This window comes from Cibotium barometz, chromosome 28 (assembly GCF_041138505.1).
Source record: "Cibotium barometz isolate CiBa-2024 chromosome 28, ASM4113850v1, whole genome shotgun sequence".
Lineage (NCBI taxonomy): Eukaryota > Viridiplantae > Streptophyta > Polypodiopsida > Cyatheales > Cibotiaceae > Cibotium > Cibotium barometz.
The window spans coordinates 1,112,360-1,129,420 of NC_141073.1; the positions used below are offsets into that span (position 1 = coordinate 1,112,360).

The 17,061-nt window shown below is 44.5% G+C and overlaps 1 protein-coding gene across 2 annotated transcripts in view; it reads left to right on the forward strand.

Moving 5' to 3' along the window:
* Positions 1–15,650, forward strand: part of LOC147622383 (synaptotagmin-2-like) — a 127,598-nt gene extending 111,948 nt beyond the window's left edge. The window contains exons 11-14 of one of the 2 annotated variants that reach the window (XM_086821916.1): positions 1,591–1,869; positions 2,088–2,231; positions 2,642–2,947; positions 15,182–15,650. In XM_086821916.1, the coding sequence (XP_086678042.1) occupies positions 1,591–1,869; positions 2,088–2,231; positions 2,642–2,947; positions 15,182–15,403 (951 nt within the window). In that variant the 3' untranslated portion in view covers positions 15,404–15,650. The remainder of the gene's footprint in view (positions 1–1,590; positions 1,870–2,087; positions 2,232–2,641; positions 2,948–15,181) is intronic. The other variant, XM_086821917.1, reaches the window with a different exon arrangement.
* Positions 15,651–17,061: the final 1,411 nt, after the last annotated feature.

Sequence of the window (17,061 nt, forward strand, 5' to 3'; positions counted from 1 at the left end):
GTTCCCTACCTCTAGGCGTTCCCCATCCCCAAACCCTTCTTCGTCCTCGTTCCCGTCCCCTGACCCATGTGACTATGGGACGAGGAGGTGGACCTGCAGGAGGGTGTTATGCGATGCCTCTTGATTTGATGCAGTTGATGTCCACATGATCTTTGACATGCATTTCAGGTGATGCATTTATGTACTACTGTGCTCTAGCATTAGCACTATGACAGGGGGGATTCTCCTTTTTCCCATCATATAGTGCTTGTTTTTCCCATTGGCACTGCAGTTCATCTTTGCCATCGTGATCTCTCTTAATCACTACTACTATGGAGCATAGTGCAGTGCAGTATTCACAACTTTATCACCCTGCTACCCGTTCACACCGTTCACTTGAGGGGGGTTTGTTGGTCATGTCCACTCCGGGCTAGTTCAGGTGTGTGAACCTAGCTTACTCACGGGCACTTTTTCCGTGTGAGCACTTCACCTTCCGTTGGAGCAGGTGCAGGAGGAAGCACACGTGGAAGCTAAAACTGGCGGAGGAGCTCTAATCTTGAGTAAGACTCCAGTTTTATGTGAGGCGCCTACTTTTCCGGGTGCATGGGAAGTGCTGGTCGACTACTTCTACAGGCTGTTTACAGCCTTCTACCGCGACAAAAACCTAACAGGTGCATGGGAAGTGCTGGCCGACCCTTCTGCATGTTCTCCACTGCTGGCCAGCTGATTTCCAGCTTGAATAGAGGCTGGACAGAGGATAAAAACATGGAGGACGAGCTGGTTGTGGGCATCTAGACATTTTTCCTTCTGACTGGGGGCTTGCAGGCTTGTGTGCAGCTGCTGGTTGATTTCTTCTGAGGCTACTGAGGGCTGGTTGACTGCTGAAAACAGCCTTTGAGGGTTGGTCGACTTGCTTTATGAGCCAGACAGGAAGAAGACGATGATGTTGAGTTGTCCCCCGGGCTGATGTGGGAGTGCTATGGGCTGTCCATAGTTGTCCTGCATGTGCTCACTTGTGTTGAGAATTATCAGCAAAGTCAGTTTATGTTATGTTCTTGTTTTCATATTGTATTGGAAGAAACAGGTGCAGCCAGTGGTGAACCTTGGGCACCCACAAAGTTGTATTGGAAGCAGACTCCTTTTTGGTAATCTAACCATAAGAGGGGGGGGGGGAGTCAGCCCATCTTCTGGCCCCTAGTGTGGTGTACTGTCATTTTGTTTTATTTGGCATGCTTATGTGTATTTTCAGATTTCATGATTGATTAGATTTTCCGTGTTCAGTTGCCCTTCCGTTTACAATAAATGACATTGAAAATGTGGCATAGATTGCCAATGATGTATCCTTGGTAATACATACATATTATTGCTATCTTGTTTTGTGTTGTGCCATTTCATACTGTTTATTTTGTATTAATAGTTTAAGTGTGATAAGATTGTGCCATTTCATATTGTTGTGCCATTGTGATTATAAAAGGATTGTGATTGTTGACCTTCCCCAGCTCCTCCATGTGCATGCGTGCTTTTATTGAGTGGCTTTTGTCATGGACACAGATTCTCTTGACTCATTTAGCTCACCGTTCAAACCTAAGTAATGTCATTTTTGGTATACAGCTGGAGCGCAAAACAAAGATAGTGAAGCAGGATCTCAATCCCGTCTGGAGGCAGGATTTTGAATTTCCTGAAATAGGAAATGGAGAGCACCTGCAATTGAAATGCTATGATGCTGATTATTTTAATGATGAGAATTTGGGTAGTGCGCGGGTTAATTTGGAGGGTCTGGAGGATGGAATCTCAAGGGACGTTTGGATTCCTCTTGAGAAGATCAACACCGGAGAGATAAGACTAATCATAGAAGCTTATAATTCTGAGTCAGAGGCGGAAAGTTTGCAGGTTTCTTCTATCACCACTCCCCCCCCCCCCCCACCCCCTCCCCCTTCCCCGCGGCCCCTGGTGGCCCCTCCCTCGCGGTCTCCTCTCTCCTTAGTGCATGCCCAAATGAGGGCTCTGTTTCTGTTTTTTTTTTTTGGTACCTCTCAACCTTCTAAGATTAATTTATGTTTTGAAATTGAAGCCATGTCTGCTGAAAACCCAATCTTCTATGACTGCAGAACGGAGCAAGGGAGGAGCATGCTATAAAAGGTCTTTTGGAGGTTGTATTGTTAGAGGCTCGTGATCTGGTTGCGGCAGACTTGCGGGGGACAAGTGATCCTTTTGTCAGTGTTCTTTGTGGCAATGAAAAGAGAACAACAAAGGTGTGTCAAGGGGGAAATCAGAATTGTGCTTTGATGAGCTTTATAATGGGGACCTATTAGACACTTTGCTAGCAGTTGTGACTTTGATGAGGCTTATTGACTTTGAACAATGCTTTGGCTCTGTTTAATGTGTAAGCTACTAGAAAAATACCAACGCATTGTTGTTTTATGGAGTACAATTTTATAGCTCATCTTGCAAGCACTTTCCAATACGATTAATTTAGCTGTTGAGCTTTAGAAAGCAGTCTAGTTTAAATCAAGGTGGAAGTGGATTGCTGTCAATGAATTTTAAATAAAATGGAACATTTTTCTTTACACGTGCTATCGTTCAAAAAAGCTGGAGTATAGGCTTGAAAGAGGGTTTTTTTGTTGGCGTGCTAAATCTTTCCTTTTTGTTTGAGGTCTGCTAGATTATACGTAAGACATTGCATCCACAGTGGAATCAGACTTTTGAGATGAGTGATACTGGCAAACCTTTAGTACTTTATGTCAAGGACCACAATGCGCTCTTGCCGGATTCTAATATTGGGCATTGTAAAGTTGAATACGAGTGGCTGCCAACAAACCAGATGGTGGACAAATGGATTCCATTGCAAGGTGTAAGGAAAGGAGAGATACGCGTGCAGGTGACGAGGCGGCCACCTAAGTCTTCCAGACGACTCACTAGCCACGGGCCCTCTAACACACATTCCAAGCTGTTGAAAAAATCTGGCAAGGTAAAACAAAAATTCATGAAGAGTTGAGTTATAAAAGTGATAAACTAATGCCTTTTTTTCCCCTTCTGGGCAACATGCCTTTTTTTTGTGTATGAGCTGTGGTGGAATTGACTGTAGAGTTTCTTGATACAATCTTCACATGTGAGGCAAGGGAGCTGAATCACTTGTAGAGAGGAAGCTATCTCTCTTGAGTCTTGCCTGTGTAAAGTTTCCTCTACCCTACTAAATTTTGTGACTCTTTCTTTCTATGAGCTTTTGCATCTCCCTCGAATGCATTCATTCCTATCCTCTAGCAAGGCCATCAAGAATGTGACTAGTGCCATGGCTTCCTATGCACATTGCATGCACGCTGGCCTGAAAATTGCAGATCAGAGCTTTCACTTGGATGCCTTTACAAATAGACCACAACATGCATGAGGAAGATGATAGTATGAATCCTCTCCTGTATTTGTTAAGTCTAGGAAACCTACAAAAGTCATAGGTTCCCATGCTTGTCATTTGTGTGTGGCACATGCACACATTGGTGGAAAGTCTTGGAAGGAAATTTGTGAAACCTTCTGTGGAGCTTTGTTCTCCTTTCGTACTCTAAAAAGTATCAGGACAGGACTTGGTGTGCCTTTTGATATTACAATTTGTAGAAAAGCTAACCTTGATTTGTCGATGGTTTTCTTTGTTGCCACAACCTTTATGCTTCCCCCAAAACACAGAGCACAAATCCATAATTGTTAGGAGTGTTGCCTTCAATGAGGCTGTGGGACGAAAGGGGACAGCCTTTGTTAGCGAGCGCTGTTACATCACATGTATTTTACAGGATTCCTTTAAAAAACGGGTATGTAATAGGGAGTCTAGAGGGCTGTATTGTGGAATTTGGTTTGAGCAAAGAATGAATTGTGCTTTGACTGGGTCAAGGCTGGGAGATGAATGAAGAAAGAGGGCTTTTTGTGTATTCCTGTGAATGTGAATGTTCTTAAATCTATAAACAATATTGCAATTGGTGGAGCATTTAGGGTCAAGTGGGAGCATACTTTGAAGATTTAGGGCTGTATCACTGCTGAATCTGCACCTGTGCAGCACCTTGAAGAACCCCAATTTCTGCAAGCTCTTTGCAGAAAAAAGAAACAAGAAAAAAGAAACAAGTGGCTTTACTCTTGCCATTTCAGCCCATGTATGTATCTTCATGTGTCATTTCAGCCCATTCCATGTTTAAGGTTGGATCATTTGATCTACACAATTTTGTGTGCTCATTGAATCCTTGTCCCTCAAGGCTTCACGCATGATCATTTTGGGATGGGATCCCATGGTGTTCTCACGATGATGAAGGGCCATAGGGTGTAGGTCATGACCTTTGTTTGAAGTTGTATTCATTTTGCATCTGGAAGAAGTGGTAGCTCACCGGTGGCAAAGCTCTGGGCTACTCGCTATTGTACTTCAATCTTTTCCCCTTGTGGCAATATCAGAAATACCTTATTGGGCGCCGGCCAGGAGGGGGGGGGGGGTATGTGTGGAGGGGTACCAGCCTATCTTCTGGTCCCCAAAGTGGTGTCGTGTGTACATGATGCCAGATGCCTGTGATAAATTTTGTCGTGTCTTTGTTATGATTTGAATTATTCATATAATTATGGTTTAATTGAGTGGTGATCAAGTGGAAATGTGTATTACGCTTTTGCATGCAACATGTACTCATTATTCTTGGTTAGGTGAACACATAGTTATTTACGTACAGTGTACGACGCCATATCGTATGGAATACCGAACGATACGATACGATATCGTACCGTACGGACTCGTACGGATTTCTCGGTTTTTTTTTTTTGGGGGTAATGATCTTGTTTTTGCTTGTCTATGGCTGTTTGAGCTTCCTTTGTACTATGATGCTTCCCTGCTTTTTAAAATACTCCATACCTCAATTGGAAATGCCTAAGTTTATAAGTATTTTTTTAAAACACCGTATTTTATCGTACGATAAGAATTTTTTAATATCATATTGTATTTTCTCGTACGGTATCGTATGGTACCTGACAACTATGGGTAAACATGAGGATGTATCAAACCTTGGTAGAGGTGAATATGCATGTCTCCAAGGGACCATCTATCCGGGACACATATATCCCGATGGTCGAAGTTGCTTATAACGTACGAAGCGCACGACTACTTTTAACATTTGCTTCATGCTGAAACCCAATCGTAGTTGCAAATGCCAAGCAACTACATAACACTCTCTCCAATCATCTGCATCCACAGACTCGTCTTGCCTCAAATCAATTGCGGCTTTCCTTTAGTCCAGAAATCCTCCAAATAGGAATATAGATGTATCCAGATGTTATGCACCCGGATACTAATCCACACATTAGAGGGCCCCAATATTAGGGATTAACAAGCTGATACTTGGTAGGGTTTCTTGGATTGATAAAACAACCTTAATGGCCATTAAAGTGCTTCCTTGAATCTCCCTTGACACAGCTGAAAACCAAGGTTAGTCCTTAACCAAGTCCTTAACCAAATCATGAGGTAAGAGGCTAGCTCACCTCCCAACCACGATTGGCATCCACCGATCTCCCCCGAGCCAAGGCTAGGGCTTCCTGCACAATCCCGTGTCTATCTCGGGCGTCCTGTACCACCGAAGCCCGCATGTAGGCCTTCGACACGCCAACCTACGTACTCGCCATGTGCGTGGGATGAGCATGTTTGCTCTCTTGGTCCAAGCCGGACCGTTAGTGGTGCATCTGTACAATTATATCTCATAATAACCCAAGCTCTCACTTATATAGTGATAACTATGCCATAAATAGCTAATGCGCTATAAAGGCCATTATTCTTTTTTTATCAATCTAGGAAACCTTAGCCAAGTATCAACCTGTGAACCCGACTTGATTAGTTCCCTAGTCTGTAGATTAGTGTCCCGGTACAAGAAACCTCGAAACTTCGAAAAAACCTTGAAACCTCTGTAGTATGGCAATTTTGCCCAAATTTCAAGTTTCTTTTGGGGGTTTTCTTGGTTTTTCGCCCATATCTTCCTCGTCACTTTCTAATTCCTCTCCTTCTCCTCTATCTAAAAAACCTCAAAACCTTTGCAGTAAGGTGGTTTTGCCCAAATTTCAAGTTTTGTTTTCTTCGTTTTTTTTTGGGGGTTTTTTTTTGCTTCCATCTCCTCCTCTTCACCTTCCATCTCCTCTCTTCCCCCTCGTCTTCTCTTGACCTCTGTTCCTTACTCTTTTCTTTCACTTCCTCCCCTTAACTCCCTTCTTCTTTTGCTTCCACTGTCTCTCCTTTCCCCCTCTTCTGCTCTCCTCCCTTTTGCCCCTCTTCTTCTCATACCATCTCCTCTTCTCCTTTCCCCCTCTTCTGCTCTCCTCCCTTTTGCCCCTCTTCTTCTCATACCATCTCCTCTTCTCCTTTCCTCCCTTCCCCTCTTCTTCTCCTCTCCCACTTTCTCCCCTTTGCAATCTTCTTCTACTTAAAGCTTTCCCTTCCTCTCCTTTACCCTCTTCTTCTTCTTCTACCACCTCGCTTTCATCACGATTCACAATATATATATATATATATATATAATATTTTCATAAAAATCGAAAAAACCTCTGGTTTTTCTTAGTGATGGATGAAACCTTTCGAAAAAAGAACCTTAGAAACCTTGAAACTTTCAAAACCTAGAAACATTTCTTGTGACTATGCTACACACTAGAAAGAAACTCAAGTCCCATCCAGAGGATAAAATCCCCAGATTATCAAGTTCTATGTCTAAGAACCCCATCGATCCTGAGCTGTCAATTCACTCTCGTTGGCAAGGCTAAGCACCCTCTGCATATCCTGCGAGAAATCTCTCGCTTGCCGATCTTGGATTTTACCCAATCCTATAGAAATAAGTGTGATTGAGATTGAAAACCGTACATAAGCATAAAAGGACTAAAGCTTGCCGTCGAATGCTTATTATTGTTATACGCAAATTCAAGTTGTACAAGGTACCTTTCCCACCGTCACTGCCTTTTTGAAAAAAAAAAGGTACATATCATGTTCTCCAAAGTGTGATTAGTACGCTTAGTTTGACCATCACTCCCGGATGATGAGAGGAAGACATAATCTAGTTTCCAATTTAGTGAAGGGTATCTACAACCGGATTGCGAGACCCCTTGGGCTATGGTATCTCAAGATTGAACTCTTGTATGAGTTCAACTCACCTGGCTTTGCAACCATACAAATCGTCTTGATCGCAAATGCACTTTAAGGAACCATAGAGATAATGTGTCTACTTCTTCAAGGCATCAATGATTGCAAGCAACTTCTTCTCTTGTGTTGGGTACCGTATATCGACCTCAATGAGCTTTGTGCTTTCAAAGGCAACGGGCCGACAATCTTGGAAAGAGATGTCCCTATGGTAAAATCACCAGCATCTGTCTCGACCACAAACAACTTGCTAGGATCCACTAAATACAACATAGGTGCCGTAGTCACCAACGCTTTCAAAGCCACGAAGCTCTTGTTAAGGACTTCATTGCAATGAACCAAAGGACTATTCCTTCCCTTCCTTTTCATAACCCCCTTTAGGAGTCGTGTCAATGGTGCAGCCACCTTGGCATAATTTCGGATAAACTTCCGAAAGAAGCCTGTAAAACCCAAAAAGGATTTGACTTGCCATATAGTCCATGACACTAGCCACTCAAGAACTTGTCTCACTTTGTCTGAGTAATGATATGACCCAAATAAAGGAGCTTTGTTCTAAAGAAAGCCGCACTTGGATTCCTTTAGAGCTTGTTGTGTCTCAATCTCTGCAAGATAGTAGTGAGATGCCGTACATGCATAGTTGTCACGGTACGAAAATACGATACCGTATGGGAATTTTTGGTACGATATGAAATTTTCGGATACCGTACGATAAAATGCAGTTTTTATTTTTTACACTTACAACCTATGGAGCTTCAAGCTTGAATGTGAGGGAAGGTTGGGAGGGGAGGAGTCTGCAGTGCTTGAGAAACCAGAACATGGATATGTGTCTCTCCCAGTTGGATCTCCCGATTGTCTCCAAAAAAGAACTTGGATGGGTAATGCAATACCAAAGGTCTCCCAGTGTAGCATTTATGACTAAGGGACCGTCCTTGCACAAATACGAGCAGTGTATCTAGGGTGATAGGTTTAGGGACTCCTCTCTAGATCAAAATGGCCATGTCCAAATCTTCTCCCTCGTACATAACTTGAGAATCTAACTGTCTAGCCTACCTATACCAGGGATCTCCAAGTGATGTAGCAAGATTCTCTCATCCTACCGATCAAGTGTACACTACCAGTCTACCTCGCCAGATTTTTTAGGTCTCTCAACAACCCCATATGGAATACTAAGTGGACACGAAAGTTGCGAAGTATTGCGAGCATTTGGGATCTTCGTTAACCAGGGTTTCTATATTTTTTTAAAGCATTTGGAATTTTTTTTTCCAAGGAAAATTTTTTGGGGGGGGGGGGTACTCGTACCGTACGAACCGTACGGCATGAACCCATTCGTACCGGTACGAGAAACAACTATGCGGTACATGCTCATGCAATGACATACTATAAATAAGTATGTCATCCAGGAATGCCACAACAAACTTTCCCAGGTCCAGCTGGACAAAGTAAATCATTCATAATAAGCAGCTGGAGCATTTATCAAACCAAACAATCCATGAGATCATCCATGCGTGACAATTGAGTTTGTTAAGCCCCTTGTAGTCAACACAGAAGCGCATTGTGCCGTCCTTTTTCTTGGACAAAAGCATAGGTGCCCCCCATGGAGACTTACCACTGGGCTGTACAAACCCCGTCTAAAGGTAATCTTGGAGTTGCCTTTGTCTCTCATCATCCCTATCGGTTTCACTAAACCGATAGGGTTGTTTTGTACAAGGCCAACTACCGTGTAATAACTCGATAGATAGAGTGATCCACATTCCGGTGTTCAGGTCCATCGGTGAAGTAATAGGCTTGCAGTTCTCCATCCCAAAGGCCTCAAGTAACTCGTGAACATACCGCTGCTGAGAAACAAAGAACCCTCTCTAGGTCTGCCAAATCTCCAATCCCAAGAAGAAATGAAGTAAGCCTAAGTCGGTCATCTCAAACTCCTTTGACAAGGCAGTTCGTCTATAACCGCTCCCTACAGGAGGCCTACAAATCGGAAGACAAAATACACATTTTTAGATCACTTAACTAATACCAACAATGGACATTATTAGCAACATCAAAACTGGAAAAAAAATGACCAAGAACACTTGACACCAACACTGGGGCCGGAAAGAGCAGCCCCCCCCTCACTATAGTTTGTATTTCTTGGAGTATTTGTATGTACAAGTGTTCATGGGCCTCATGGCCAGACTCCTCCATGACATGGAGTGAGAACAATGAAATACAACAAGATTTTGTCGATGAAGAATCAACTGTTGTAGTATACCAAACCACAGACAGTCTCCCACCTTCACTGGGTGAACACTTGCCCTTACTGGTCTTCCGGGACCGTGCACCAACAAGCACGCCCGTACTAACGCCTGGCAAGGTGAAGCACTGCGGAGAGAGAAATACCTGGTGCTCCAAGCTAGCTTTGCTCCCTGTTGTTCCTCATACCCACATGTCTTAGGTGGTAAACCGTCAGGCAAATCAGCTGGGAACATGTTTGGAGCAGTCCATCACAACTTGCGAAATCTGCATCTTTATGATACAATTATCGCATGGCAGATATGTCCCCATGAGATGCAACTGAAATTGCAGCCACATATGGTCTCTTGGACAAGGCACCTGCCATCGCATTCTTCCTTCTTGGAGTGTGTACAATCTGAAAATGAAACATAAAGAGGACTTTTTCCATCCTCATATGCTTTTGTAAGAGTTTATTCTGCGTGAGAAAGTACCTTAGACTTCAGTGGTCTGTTTTCATTGTGAAATCAATCGCAAGAAGGTAATGTTTCCAAATTGTTAAAGCATGAATCATAGCCAATCTCTCTTTCTCATATATGCCCAAAGAAAGCTCGGCATCTTGCAACCGACCACTCTTATAAACTATGGCATGTCCCTTTCTTTGTAGGACATCCACAATATAACTTCGAATCACCCATTGTTCTTTAAGTTATGTCTAGCCAAAGGGTTGAGGATTATGAGGAAGAATCAAATCTACTGCCTATGGGACAAGATAAATTACTTTCCAACATGAGACTTTTCCTTTTTGAAACCATTCGTGAAGGAGGAGCTAGGCCAAATTCCTTATACCGTAGTATGTCCTAGCCCATCACTTGGCAAATGTGACTATCAACCAAGGAATATTGTTGATCTCATAGATTTAAGGTCTTGCCATAAGTTATTCAATGTAAAGAAATCCACACTTATGGCAAGACCTTAAAGAATTGATGAAAGGCAATTTGAAAGCCTAGACGATGGAACAAATAGAGTGAGAGTCAAGCTCTAAATCTTTTCCCTTGAGGTGGAGGAGGAAATAAGAACCATACCTAACGTCTTAATGATTAATTTAGGACAGTATTTGGAAAAAATGAATTCAGTGTTGCCTTTGGTATACAAAGACAAAGGTGTTTGTGTAATCTTGAATGGTGAAGTCAAAGTTATCACAAAGCATTGTCAGGAAACTTGGGGAAGCTCACACTTCTCACTTAGATGATGATACCAATGTATTGGTCAAGCTCACCGATGGCAATGGTGCTAAACCACCTACGTGATGTGAAAATCAACACCTTTGGACTAAGATTCCGCCACTCTTTTGTGGTGATGGATTTCCAATATCTGGCCAGTATCATACAATATGATCCTCAAAAAACCATAGGGCCTATAGGAGAGATTCAAAGGTAGTCATGACTAAGACACCGATCCCATTTACCTTCAAAGGTAGTCACGAGTGGGACATCAATCACATTTATAGCTCTAAGATACTCACAAAGTGGACATCCCCCTATGCTGCCTGCTCTCCCCTGTTTCGCCCTCATCTGTTGCCTGCCTACATCCCTCCCTGCCTGTCATTCCCCCCTCTTCTGCATGCCCTTCCCTCCTCTGCTGTTGCTCCTTCTTCCCCCTGCCCCCCTCTTCTTCCTGCTGCCCGGCCTTGGTATTGGGCCTTTCCCCTCCCTTTTCCATTTAGCCTCAGCGTCAGTGTGTTCTAGTCAGCCTTTCTCACGCAAATTAGCATCATGGCTAATCAGCCTCCCCATGTGCACTTTGGAGGAGCTCTTGGATGTGAAATTTTTGGATAATATTGATCCTGACGTGTCTGGCTCGTATGGGAATCTCCCGCGCTTTGCAGAGGCTATAGAGTTGTTTTGCCTTGCTTATGGTGCACGGAGTACTTGGGCACAAGTTCTGGGGTTTTCCGGTGACCTCCTTTCCCCTCTTTAGTGGATATCCAGACGCACCACGGCACGCTGCCGTGGACGCCAGATATGACGTATGTATATAGATATATATATACGTAGATAATATGTATATCCATATATCGTATGCATGTATATATATAGTACATATGTACATAATATATCACAACTCAGAAATATGTATACATACATATGTATACACACATATATATACATATACATACATACATACATACATATATACACATATATATACACACATACATGGCATCGACATCACTCTTGAGCAGCAGATTGCCTTTCTTGAGCATTTGGCGGAAGCCTCTCTACTGGAGCTGCTAGCTTGTCTCTTACTTGTCGGCCGGGTTGTTGCTGGCGACCAGGTATTGCCGGTGAAACCGGCCTTCAGAAATTTGACGGGCGGTGAAACGAACACTCGCACACAAAACACTTCAACACCTTTGAGGACCTGGAAAAGGAGAGCAAACAAGGGTAGCTAGAGTGCTCTTGCAAAAATTACACGCACACCGATTGGCCCCAAATCGCAGTGGCGCCCCTTGCGGTATTTCTTTACTTGATCAAATTTGAGTACAAAGTACAACTTGTAGAATCCTCTACCAATAGGATCCCTTATAGTTTCACCCAGGACTTCCAAAAGAGAATTCTCGTTATTACAGCACAACATACCATAGAGAAGGCACACCTGTACAACACCTCCCTGCTTTCCAAAGGTCTTCTCCATCTCAACTATGGATCCTTCGAACCTTTTCCCAAACAGCAGTAGGGCTGTACCGTACCACATGTCCTTCCCTATAGCCACAGCTTGCATGTAACCTCGAGAAACTACAACCTGTTCACATGAATCCAAAGACATGTTTTCCACATGAAACCAAAGACCTGTATCCGATAAACCAAAGACAACCTGTATCCCATAAACCATAGGCCTGTTTCCTCGAAACCAAAGTCCAGTTTCATCTCGAAAAACCAATGTCCTGTTTCCATGAGAAATCCACAGATACACCATCCAAGCAAGGTGCCAGAACCAGGGTTGATTTCCACAGCAATACCCTGTGCTTTTTCCATAGCCCAGAGAGAGAAAGATAGAGGCCGTTTCAAGCAATCCCTGAATACACATAAGTTCAAGACGAAGAGGAACACATCTCTTCCATGAACATCATCCCGTGTATATGTAGCTTGATCTTCTGTATCCAAGTCTCTTCAACAGGGCCTGCAATCCACGATGAGAGAGAGAAAGAGAAAAGCCTATCTCTAGTCTCTTGCACCAAAAAGGTTTGGGGAATAAGGCCACTGCTACCTCCCCCCATGGTTTGAAACAGCAGCACTGTCATACAACATCAACAGGAACATCAACAGCCATCCTCCGCGGTGGTACAACCCACACAAAGCTGCCACAACAGTAGCCGAGATCAACAGTGCCACGTGCGCCCACACACATGGGGGAGAGAACCTACAGCCGAAAACAGCACGGAGTCGCTCACAACAGTAGCCCCACAGAAGCGCCACAGCAGCACGAATGCCCACACACAAGCGACAGCGCGAGCAAGGGGGAGGAGGAGCAGTCCAAACATCTGCAGCCTTGTGCCACCCTGCGGTCCAGCCCGATGCTCCCTGCAGCAGCCCATCCCACCGGTTTCAATACCCTGCGCTGCTGATCTGGTGTCGCCTGTGCTCTCTGGCGACCGGCCAAACCGGGTTTGCCTGTGTCGAGCGACTGGCTGCTGCTGTATACCCATCTCCTGTACCGCCTTCCCTCAGCCCATGTATCTGCAACAGTGATCGCCAAGGTGATGCGCCACACCACACGACACCACACCCACGAATTCTGCCACCCTTCGCCTTATAACAAGGATGCGATTCGCTTTTCTCCAAAAAAAAAAACTAAAAGCAAATAGCAAAACACACGCTTCCAAATATAATAATTTTTTTATCATCCAAGGTTTTAAAACCTTAGAAACTATAAAATCCCTTTTTGTCCCTTTCACACTTGGGCTGGCCACATATGGGGTTTCCTTTTCAAATCCAAACGGATGCCATTCACACTGTCCATCCCGTGCCAGTGCCCACCTGCTTTCTGTCCAGAGAAAAACACGGGGTCGTAACAGCCGGCTATTATGTGGTGCATTGCCTCCTCCTGGGCTTTTCTCCCGCTCGTGTGTCAGCCAGTTTCAGAGGCTTATCCGTAACTTCTTGTGGTTCGGCAGCAATCTCCAGCCGAGAGGGGAACCATGGAAGGATTTTATTCTGGCCTGCATCTTGACCCTCACCCCTGTTTGTAGCGGCTCGTGGCATCTAAGCATCCGGGGGAAGCTTAGCACCTCCTCTAAGGATAAGTTTGCAGCTAGCCTCTTCCAGTCTCACTCCGCATGTGATGAGGAGGGCCTGCTGCGACCTCCTCTCATGTGGAACGCTCATACAGCTTCCCTCTTAAAGCTAGATGCCCACCTTCGCATCAATTCTGGCCCTGCTCAGACTCTGGATTCTTTGCTCTACTCCTGCGGTCTCCCCACCCTCCTCCGTTCAGGCGTGCTGGCCTCAAAGGAGGGATCCGTCTTAGCCTCAACATCAACTTCGCCATTCCCCCTGAGTGTCGCACCCCCCTGGGATCCTCCTATGGGTAGCTTGCTTCTCCCTGCATGATGTTCTTGTGGCGATGTTCAGCATTGAGGACGACTCACCCTCCGGCCTTCATGGGGGACTACTACCAGGCACTAACCTCTTAGAGGAGGCCTAGTGGATGTGGAATGTGGGCTCTCATGACTGCCATTGGCACATCGGCCATTCCCCTTTGAAGGTAGCCTTGGGAGAGCCCTGGCGGGACTCATCTTGCCGTCTGAAGGCCCCTGGCATCCCCTTTTTCTGATACTCAGTTCGCCTTTGGTAGCACATTCTCCTGCAGGAGCTGGACGGCACCCCGGCAGCGGAAGCTTAGTGGCAGGCTCAGGGTGTACCCCGTGATTGTCTTTTGGATTATTGGCACATGCTCTAGGATAGCTTGCGCCCTGGGAGGGTTACTCTTTTAGTTTGGGTACTCACACATTGCAGCCTTGCTGTTGGCAGTTGGCTTGCCATTGCGGGATGACCTTCTGTGTGTTGCTACTACCGCGCCTCTGTTGAGAGTCAATGACATTGCCTTTGGGACTGCTCAAAGGCCTAACATATCTGGCAGAGGATCCTTAGGCTCTTCATATCCGAGCCCAGTGTCCGCTGTTTGATCACCTGGGGCACGATTGCTTGGGCTAGGGAAAGGTTTGCAACTGGTCTCGCCCTTCAGGTTACCCACTTTCAGATCTCAGCCATTCCAGCCTTGGTTGTCACTGTTATCTTGTGGACCCTGGTGTCTGAGCACACTGCATATGCATTGATCAGAAGTCAAAAGCATGTAAATTGGGTTTTTGGAATAAAGTGCAAAACTTGTATTTTTTGCAGAAACACAGTGATCTCAAGTGACAGCTTAAAAAGTTCCGTATTTGATGTCTATAAAAGTGATTAGACGCATTGCGCATTAGCAAGTAGTTAATTGTAAGGTGGGCATCCCTTGATATATGGACTCCCGGGCGTTCATGCTTGTAATTAGGGATGTGATCTTGTACAGTCTATGTTAAGCATGACTTGTTGGTCTGTGAGAAAAAGTTAAGATGGTATTAGTTTGCAAATATCCCTTATTTTAAATGAGTTTAATAGATGTAATGTATGTGGGTGTTGGCTGTAGCAGGCTTAATGTTAACTGAGTTGGTATCAACTTCTGTGGTGCTTGTGCTTCTTGTGATTCAGAAAGCCTGCCATATAAACTATGATTGTTATATGGTGTGCTGGGATCAATATCTGTGGTGCTTGTGCTTGTTGTGATTTAGTATCCTGCCATATAAACTATGTTTGTTATTTGCTGTGGCAGGTACAAACCTTGTTAAAACAGGTGCTCAGCTTGGCTAGCACAGGAGACACAGATGCAATATGCAAGAAGCTTGAGGAGATTGAAATGGTAGAAGATGAGAAATCTGTTTATATGTCACGACTTCTTAGAGAGAAAGATTTGCTGCTTGGAAAGATAAAAGATCTTGGAGAAGCTATAGAAGGTATTCAAGGCCAACTACAAGGCTCATTATGTCGCATTTAGGTCTAGGCAATCTGTATCACTTTTGTCCTGTCTCCTCCCCCACCCTGCAGGGCCTGAAAACAAACACATACAATGACATACCAAGTCGAGTAAGAGTTAACTCGACAGGTTTGGTTACACACGAATAATGACACAAGTTGTAACATTATGATTTTCCCTGATTTTTGTACACATTAATTACCCCCATGCTCTGAGATATTGAAATGATCTATAGTCATTAAAATATAGAAGTGATAATTCTCACCTAGAATATGGAGTCCCTGCTCTTTCAAGTTTCAATACGCAAACCCTGTCATGGTCACACTTTTTTTTTCTTCAAGAGAAAAAGAAGTATACACAATTTATAGGATGTATATGGGCATAGTGCAATTATATACAGGAAAATAACAGCACCTCTCCATCTTTATCAGGATATACCTTTTCTGTCAACCAAAAGGAAAGAAAGAAGAAAAATTACATCCGTATAAGTATACATGACACATGGTGGGGTACTTCTGCAGCTGTGAAAATCCCGGACTCCTGGATGCCTGGGGAGAGAGAGTGGCTCCGGGGGAGTCCAATTTTCTAGCAGAGGGCGACCGGCAGCACGGATGTCAAGGTTGGCTGAGTTGATATTGATGGGCACTGTGGATTTGGAGGATGATAGCAATTGGCAGCAACCATTCTGAGCTTGAAAGTGATGGGCAGGGAAACTAGAAGGCGATACATTGCGTTCGGTGCAGAATAACGTTTACCTGCAATGGCAGTGGAGGATATTCTGCCAGTTGAACGACCGTGATGACGTCTTGGCTTCAGCCTAATAAATTCCATGATTTTGATTGCAGAAGATGAAGAGTTGGCTTCAAATTACTCAATTTTTGTATCCTTTGCTGTCACCAGCTGTATGCTGCCCTGACAAATTCTTGGCCTGGATGGGCCACGCAGTTGGGTTTGGATGAACCCAAGGGCTTGGATGAGCCCAGGATGGCACCGCCCTTTTCCCTTCACGTGGGTTTGGATGAACCCAAGGGCTGTAAAAATGGGCACCGCTTTCCCTTAACGTGTGTAGGCCATGCCACCCACCACTTGGCACCATGGGGGAGTATAGCCAAAACCTACGAGCTCCTTCTCTCTGGCAATCTGATGTGCAGATGCAGGAAGGAATGCCGTCTCTCTCTCTCTCTCTCTCTCTCTCTCTCTCTCTCTCTCTGTGTGTGTGTGTGTGTGTTACGTGCTGCTGCAGACCTACCTCGCCCGAGAGAAGTTACATTGGACAAGGCCTCTGCGTTCCACTGTGCCGGGTGTCCCAACCCACCGGACCTCGGCCACAATCCCCTCATCAGCTCCAGATCCAAGACATGCTCCATCGCCATCGAGCTACATTTCCCCCTCGCGTAGTTGACAGAGACCTCTTTAGACCCATGCTTGATATTTTGGAGAGTGGTGTACCATCTATTGGGGGCTGATGCTCCTCTCATGTTTCATGTTCCTTGTATTCCATAATAAGACTTCCATGGACAATTTTGTATCACTCCAGTGAGATAGTTTTGATTTGTTCTATTTTATTTTCCGTTTCATTATTAGATATGCCATGGACATTATTGTATCAAATTTGGTCTCATAGGCCCATTGGGTCTTTAGTAGACGCTTAATATCTCTCTTTTGTACCATGATGAGAT